Source organism: Pyrgilauda ruficollis, unplaced genomic scaffold (assembly GCF_017590135.1).
Source record: "Pyrgilauda ruficollis isolate IOZ18807 unplaced genomic scaffold, ASM1759013v1 scaffold30, whole genome shotgun sequence".
Lineage (NCBI taxonomy): Eukaryota > Metazoa > Chordata > Aves > Passeriformes > Passeridae > Pyrgilauda > Pyrgilauda ruficollis.
The window spans coordinates 1,997,372-2,005,926 of NW_024524378.1; the positions used below are offsets into that span (position 1 = coordinate 1,997,372).

The following is an 8,555-nucleotide window of genomic DNA, read 5'->3' on the forward strand; positions in this document are numbered from 1 at the left end:
AACTACAGGATAGCCTAAGTTGCAAGAAGTCTTTAGAGGTCATCTGGTAAAACCTTTATTCATAGCAGGGCCAATTTTGACATCAGAAAAACTTCACTTAGATTAGGTTTTTGAGAGCTGTAATTAGCTCAATTTGAGTTTCTTCAAGCATGGAGTTTCCAAAACTGCTTTCAAAAACATGATCCAATAATCCCACTATGACATTTTTTCTAGTATTCAATTAGAATTTCCCCCATGTTGCATCCTGGATCCTTTGCCTCTCGGCTTCACCAAGCACATCCAAGAAGTGATCATCTTAGCAAGTATGGAAAGCATTAATTTACTCCAGTTCTAATCAAGTGAAGTACAAAACCTCCATTCACTTTTCTTGTACAGTATCTGGGCCAATGATTGATGTGACTGGTTTGACTCTCTCTTTGGTCATCTAATCAATTAAATTCATATCATAGAGGGGCCAAAATGCAACACTTTTACCTGAAAAATTAAGGGATGGTGATTTTATTACTTACTTGTAAATTTACCAAATTGGTCCTAAAACTAAAAGGGCCTCTATGTACCTATAAGATCCAAGTCAGATACAGATTGAAAACATGAGCTAAGATTAACTAGTCTTACAAGTCTTTATTTCAGATCCAAACCTCACAAAATTGGCAATATTTAAACACCACCTAAACAACTGCAAGTGCAATCAATTCCGTATGATCTCCAAAAATAAACCTACTAAGTATTCAAGTTCTGCAAGTCCTACCTAAATTCCATTTAGATCCAACAATACTATCCTGAATTCCAATGACTTTCCAAACCACAATATTTGTTTCTTAGTCCCAGGAATGGTAGAATGTAGCAGATCTTGAAATAGAAGCAGATCAGCAGCATATCTGAATGTTCTTAAAATAACTATTTACAAAACTTTCTGGTCATACAGACAGGAAGAGCAGCTATATAATTCACAATTTTCAGTGTATTAATTGTCATTATTATCACTGAAATGTTAACTCCTTCACTTCATCACTATAAATATATTCATTAAATATTTATATTACAATTTACCATCCCTCAGCCATAGAGCAGCCAGGAAGTGCAGAAAAATAACCTGCTGTGGTGGATGGAGTCTAAAACTAGGCAAGAGCTACATGATTCTTTTCACAAATTTACCCAGTTCAGAAATTTCAGAGGGCTCTGAAAGTTCATGTTTCCTCAAGTTTTGAATTTCTGACTTTGGAACAGTGCACAGAGGCAGTCTTACATGCAGCTTCAACAGGAGGGGATTTCACTTCTCAAGCTGAATTTCTGGTGCATGGAGAGGTTAAATCCTACAGTGTTGATGAGCTCAGAATGTGTGTTTTAGTAACAGATAACTCCCAATAATTTTGAAAAATAAAACAAAAACACAAAGTGGAAAACAGTGTTAGTTTTTACTCTCTCGCTCCTGATGAGAGAGATCCTAAAACATATATAATACCATATATTTTTTGGATTGCAAATATTTAACTCAAGTAGTTCCACTGGGTGCAGTGTATTACTTCCAATGTTAAGGTTAAATGCAACCATACACCCACATCACACGTGTATCAGCCTCTTAGGTATTAGCCACCAGCAATGGTTGCATGTTTTGGGAACGTCATACAAGTTATCAGGGGAAAACACCATGCCCACCTCAGCTGTTATAACAGAAAGTGCAACATCTGCAACCAGGGCATTGTTCAGTGCTAAAAGCCCAAGCTTTCTCCACCCTTGCCAGCACAATAGGCACTCCCACAACTTCCTCCTCTTTTATCAGTGGACAGATGCTTCATCTCCAGATCAATGGGCTGGTGATTCTTTTATCAACGTAAAAAGTGAAGCAATTTATTGGTTCAAAGATTTTACTTTCTCAAATTTATCAATTCCCTTGAATCCCTGAGCTGTTAACTGAAAAACTGGTATCTGTCAGTTCTAACATACACGCATCAAGAGTTAAAGTCATAGAGTATCCAGCTCTATAAAGTATTTAAAAATGAGATGAAAATCTATGCATGATATATACATATATCACTTCCCCCACATAACTGCTAAAATTCTATGATGTCCAGCAACAAATGATGAAACAGTATTGTTCATTCTAATGAATACAGTCTCAACTCCAAACATAAGGATTTACATACATCACTACAATTAATGTAATGTAATAGCAACCATAAATATAAATCTTCTGAATATTGAAAGGGATTAGGTTGTTAAAATGACCGACTGCACTTCCCAAACAAACACTAGTCAAAACATTAGTACATAGAAGTTGTGTTTCCACTGGAATAATTTTTCCGTGTGGCCTGCTGACACTTACATTATTTGGAAAATAACAGGTTAAGTAGGGAACAGCCTATTTTACACTAGCTATAACTGGATAAACCATACACTTCTAAATCAGGACCTACAGAATGAACACAGTGCAGAGGAGCCCAAGGATAAACACATGAAATGAGACTGTCAAAGTCATGAAGGGACTTAGTTATACACTTTCCATCAACCATCCCTTCACTTTGAAAATCCCATTCACCATCCCTGTATTTAGAGATCTTTGTGTTTGTTTATCTATATTTTTCTACATCCCAAAAACTTCCACTTATTGTAAGTGTTGAAACAACATTATCCTGCAAAGGCAGTTTCTCAGAAATGCATTTTCAAAGCAGCATGAAGGTTTTCACTGTGTGACATTTATTAACACCAATTGGATTCACACAGCTAAATCTTGCTGCAATTCATTGTCAATTTACCCCTTCCAGAATTTAATACTTTCTGAATTTGTTTTCTTTGCCAAACATTTTCATCTTTCAGTGTTTTATGGCATGATGTCTGCAATAGCACAGGCACAATCTCTGCCAGCTGGTTTAATTTTCTAGTACAGACAAGGCCAATGTCTCAGACTTCTAGTGGCATGAGTAAGAATTATGGCTGCAATCCAAAGGATTTATATATCCTTATGACATATTTTTCCAATGTATACATAGCTCCTAATAATCCTAATGACATATTTATGCATAAAAAGGTACACATACACTTCATTGTTCTTTGCTCAGACACCTTTGGCAATGGCATATGACAATGCTTCAGTCAGGAAGAGCAAAACAGTGAAAGATCAAGGAGGGGCAGTGGGGCAAGGTACAGTTCTCCTTACACAAAATTTCCTTGGTTTTCAGAAGCAGAATCCACTTGAAGGGATACAGTAAAACTCTGAAAGTGACGAAGAACTTTTCCTGAACTTGTGCCACCTACACTTCCATCTCAATGATTTTTTTCCATGATTTTTTTCTATATTACACATAATAATATGGATTCCCATTTACAAATGAAGTTATTATTATTAAATGACAGAAGACTATTTACAGACTGTCCTTAGGATTACTGAATGAAATATTTAAATGTGTTCATTATAAAAAAGGACAAGGTGCCAGCCAAAAACCAATCCACTTTCGTGGATTAAAGCACAACTGAAAATCATTATTATTCCCATTTTATGTTAAAAATCCCCTAACAAACAGCACTGAAAATTACAAGCAAATCTTCTTGCAGTTAACACACTTAGTGGGTTAACATTAGAGAAATGATATTTTACTCACAGTAATGCAATAACAGTTTTCCTCTTCACTTTTGCCTCGACTGTTTATATGTTGCTGGGATAAAGAAGGCAATGGTCAGAGAAGACTAAAGTTTTAAAGAATCAAGAAACTTTGCCTTAAGGACACTGAATAGTGCATTCTTCTTTAGAACGATAAGCAAATCTTGTTTTTGCACATGTCTCCAGGGATTTGGCTTTTTTACTTTCCCTCTTATACAGAAGAGAATCTACGTAGTACACAGATGCTATGAAAAGTGTTGCCAGCTGTATTTAGTTAGATACTTATTTCTCAGGTAATATCTAAACGTTAATCGGACATAACCAGAACACGACCAACGTAAACAACTTATTTTTTTAAATATGTGCCCATATGTTTACTTTTTAAAGCTTTTCCTCAAGTCATATAAATCACCAGTACTTCTGAAATTCCACAAGTTAGCACTACAAGTGCTTGGATTTTGCAAGATTTAACCTAAATATTGTCTACAATCACTAATATCTATTTCACCCCTTCATAAGTGGATGCAAAGTAAAATACATCTCAATGAGACTAATGTCCAGAGATGCAGTTTTGCTGCATATGTTTTATATTCATCACCTATAAGATATCAGAAAAAGATTTAAACTCTCTGTGGTGACTGAGATCATGGACAGCATCTGAGCTTTAAGTTCATGTGTTGTGGTTCAGGAATCATACTCCCAAATTTAGTTCTCCCACTGATACTTCCCAGATCATGCTGCCACTCTCTCCTCCCTCACCCCCTCTCCCGTCCCCCTACAGGTGCCTGGAGAGGAGAATTAGAGGCACAAAAAGTAAAGATCATGGGCTGAGAGAAGAACAATTTGCTGGAAACAGCAATGAGATAAGTAAAGGAACAGTAACATCAACAATATTGATAACAAAAGTGTGCTGAAGAGAGAGTGATTCACATGAAAAATGCTCACCCTCAGCCATGCAGACCACAGCCATGCAGCCAAGCTCCCCCTGGCTTGGAACCAGGGTCACCCCACTGCTCTCTCCAGCTTGGGACTGGTGCCACACTACCCCAAACAGAAGGAGCCCATTCTCCCTGGAAGAGAGTCATTTTCCTCCACCCTTGGCAATGATGTGAGGTAGTACAGGATAACTTCCAGGTCCTAGCTATGTCCCCTTCAGACTACTGCAAAAAAAATTAATCCAGTCTTGGTTGGAACCAGGACGTAGTATCTACTAGATTACTTCTTGAATATAAAGAAAGACTTCTATTTTTAAATGAAAATAAATTAAAATGACAGCATTTTGCTATACAGATATTTATCAGCACCTGAAAGACATAGATATGACAGGGGAACACTATAAAACATGTAAGAACAGCAGAAAAAACTATGCATTGAAGTAATTTTTGAAAGTTGTTATATCATCTGATAGGTCTTTTATAAAACATGACTCTTTCCTGAAAGACTTTTCATGCATTTCTCTACAGATTATGGTGGCCATTCACACTTTACTTCAATTTTTATAGACTCCCAGTAATTCCACAGAATAGTAAATACAGTTATTATAACCCTCATAACTGGCAAAGAGATATATTTGAAGAAATAGGGTTTGTTTCCCCTCCCACATGCATGATGTAAATCAGGAGCAATTCTGCTGCAGTCGTTAGCACAAAACTGATACAAAACAAGAAATAAAAAATAATGGCAATGTATACACTTTCCTTACACTAGGAGTGCAAATCATATGCCTCCTCTGTTTCTGGGCAAGGTTCTGCCATTGAGTTACTTATACCACACTAAGTCCATCACTCTATTCACATGTGAATAAGGTCCAGGCTCACACTGGAAACAATGGAGACACACCAGTTTACACAGGCTAAGAAGCTGGCACAAAGCCTTGAAACTGAAAGAGGATTTTCAAATAAACGCAAGATGTACAATTACTTCTGGAGTATTACCTCTGAAACAGAAGTGATTTCAAAGTGCTGTAAGGGAAAAATAGATCGCAAAGGATTACGAATACAAACAAACAACTCTCCCCCGCCCCCCCACCCCCCCCCCCCCCCCCCCCCACTAAATGCATCCCACTTTTCTTCTTTACAGACACACACACACAAGGAACTCCACTCATTTTAAGAGAGATCATGTGGCAAAATTATGACATTGAGTCACTAGAAAATAGAAAAATCTTTTAAAACACTCTTGGGACCAGGGACTACCGTTAAGGGGAGAGCATTATTTTATTATCCTGCTAATGAGCCAGATGAAGGATTATTGTTGTTTGGCGGTGATTTATCTCAACAACTCTCTTCTCTAAAATAAATACGCCAACTCCACTAAACAAAGAGAAGAAGCGGCACCGTTCTGTTGTTTCAAATCCACGCTGAGGAATACTTAAGCAGAGGAAAGGAACCCCAAGAAAAGTCACGGGAGAGGGCCGGCACACGCCGCTTTTACACAGGTTAAGAAAAATAGAAAAAGAAAGAGGCGGCGATCCCGATCCCCGCATCTTCCCACGGCGCCGGCAGCGCCCAGCAGTGTCCGGCCGCACCGCCGACCCGCGGGCACTGACCGGGGGCACCGCCAGCCTCATTCTTCCCCTCGGCCTCTACTTTGAGCAGACGGGGAGAGCCCCTGCCCGGAACCAGCGGGGACTGACACCTTCTCGAAGCGACACCAGGGCGGAGGAGCCGCTCTCCCTGAGGCAGGGAGCGCTGACAGCTGCCCGGGCGCCACGGCACCCGCCTCAGGTCGCCGGTCCTCTCCGTCCCCCAGCCACGGGGCCGCTCTGGTCCCACGCCGCGTCGCGCCGCGAAACTTACGGGTCGGGGCGCGGGGGCGCGGGGCGGGCGCGCCGTCGGGGCGGCGGGAGCGGACAGCTCCGCGGCCGGGCCAGCGCCGCTCCGCGCCCCCGGCGGCCGTACCCGGGGCGGGGGAGACAGCGCCCGTCCCTGCCCACCCCCCGCGAAGCCGAAGCGTGCCCCAGCACTCACCAGCTGCAGCGAGCAGAGGAAGATCAGCGTGCAGCGCCCCGTGCAGCAGCCCATGGTGGCAGCCGGAGAGCCGCCGCCGCTGCTCCGCTTCTTCCCTCCCGCACTGGCGCGGCCCCGGAGGCGAGCCTGGGGCTCACCGCATCCGGACGGAGCGGCCGGGCGTGCGTGTATCCCCCGCCTCCTGCTGCCTCGCTCCTTTGTGGAGGGGCTTCTCTTCGGCGGCGGGAAGTAGCGCGGAAAGGTCGGCGCGGCCCCAGGGCTGGGAGCCGGCGGCAGCGGAGGGCTCTGCCCGGGTCTGGCTCTGGGGAAGGGGCAGCGGCCGGGGGTGGGCGTTCGCGGACCGGGGCGGGGTGGGCAGAGGGAACAGGGTGGGCGTGCGAGGGAGGGCGGGAGCTGTGCGAGGTGTGAACGGGAGAGGAGCGGGGGCGGCGGCGGGCTTTCCTCAGGCGCCGTGCCGGGGGTCCCCGGGCGGGCGGTTTGCAGGGATTTTAGAGGCTTCCAGAGCAGGCTGTGCTTGAGGGGAACTTGGCGGAAGCGGCAGGGGGCTGTGCGGGCAGCGGCGGCCGCGGCAGCCCGGCGTGGGCCGCTTGTTGCGGGCGCCCGGGGAAAGTTCAAGGGACTCGGGCGGCCGAGGCGGGGAGGGGCGGGAGCGGCGGCCGCCGAGCGGCGGGGCGGGCCCGGAGCTGCCCGGCCGTGTGGCGGCCGGGGCAGCCCGGGGCCGGTCGCGGGCCATTGTTCGCCGCCCGCGGTGTGCCGGGGTCGGAGCGGGCTCCGGCGGCAGGGGAAGCAGCCAGGACCCCGCTCCTCAGGGAGTCGCTCTGGCAGCGGCTGGGTGCCCCCTGGCAGCGGGAGCCGGGCGGTGCCCGGTGCGCCTGTTCCCGTCCCGCCGCCCCAGCCGCGGGCTGCGGGTCTCTCGGGCTGCTCGATCTCCGCCTTGTCCGTGCACCAGCCGTGCTGGGGGAAGGGGTTTCCCTTCCTGGCAGCGCCATTGTGCCAGGAGAGCCCGGCAGCTCCTGCTGTCCCTCGCGGGTGTGAGCTGGGAATGGGCTCCGGGGAGAGGGACTCGGCTCCGGCAGTCACCGCACCTGGTAGTGGTAAATCTTAGAGTGGTTTAGGTTGGAAAAGATCTAAGATCGTCAAGTCCAAGCGTTAAACCAGCACTGCCAAGTCCATAGCGTACAAAGAGACGGATGAACAAACAGTGCTCTCCAGGGGCCTCTCCAGGGGCAGTTGGGAGAAACAGGATCGGTGGAGATACTGCGATCCCTACATCTATATATGTGGTTTGGTCATAGACAAGTAATCTTCTGGGGTGGGATAATAAATCCGAATATACCCACCGTCTCTTAAAAATACGGCGTGGGGATGATGTGTGGATGAAGTGCTGGCTACCTTCTTTTTTCCCCTCTCCAACAAAGTGTAGATAAATTAGATTATTTTTTACCAGACAGCACTTTCCTACAGCCTGTTACCAGCTGCTGTTCCACAATACAGAGAGTTCTGCAACAAAACACTAAAAAAAAAAAAAAAAACCACCACCACAAACAATAACAACAACAAAAAACCCAAAATGCAAAACCAAAACCCTATCTTCTGCAAGGCATTTTAGTGAGTTGTCTGATTAATGTGTCTGTGAAACACACAGTATTGTATCCCTCAACTGCATGCAGCTCTTCATTTGTATATTAAATAGTTGTGACAGTAATCAAATAACTACAAGACTACTGTAAAACAGTATTGTGTCAGATTAGATTTGGAAATTTGTGTTTTTCTACCCTCTTCTTTCACCCTTTTAAGCAGGTAAACATTAAGACAGTTTTAAATACCAAACCAAAGAAGCAGAAGGAAGACAAGAAATAAGCAGACTCTGCTCACCCAGGATGTGTATTTGACTAGGTATGTATTTGAGGAGCACAAAATACAACCCACATTGCACAGTATACAAAACTTTAATAAAACCACCTGAGATTTATATTTCTATGTATGGCCTT

The 8,555-nt window shown here is 44.7% G+C and overlaps 1 protein-coding gene across 1 annotated transcript in view; it reads right to left on the minus strand.

Annotated features, from left to right (window-relative positions):
- The window catches only part of NKAIN3 (sodium/potassium transporting ATPase interacting 3), a 310,291-nt gene extending 303,673 nt beyond the window's left edge, over positions 1 to 6,618 (minus strand). Inside the window, exon 1 of the mRNA XM_041473740.1 lies at positions 6,565 to 6,618. Within this exon, the coding sequence (XP_041329674.1) occupies positions 6,565 to 6,618 (54 nt within the window). The remainder of the gene's footprint in view (positions 1 to 6,564) is intronic.
- Positions 6,619 to 8,555: the final 1,937 nt, after the last annotated feature.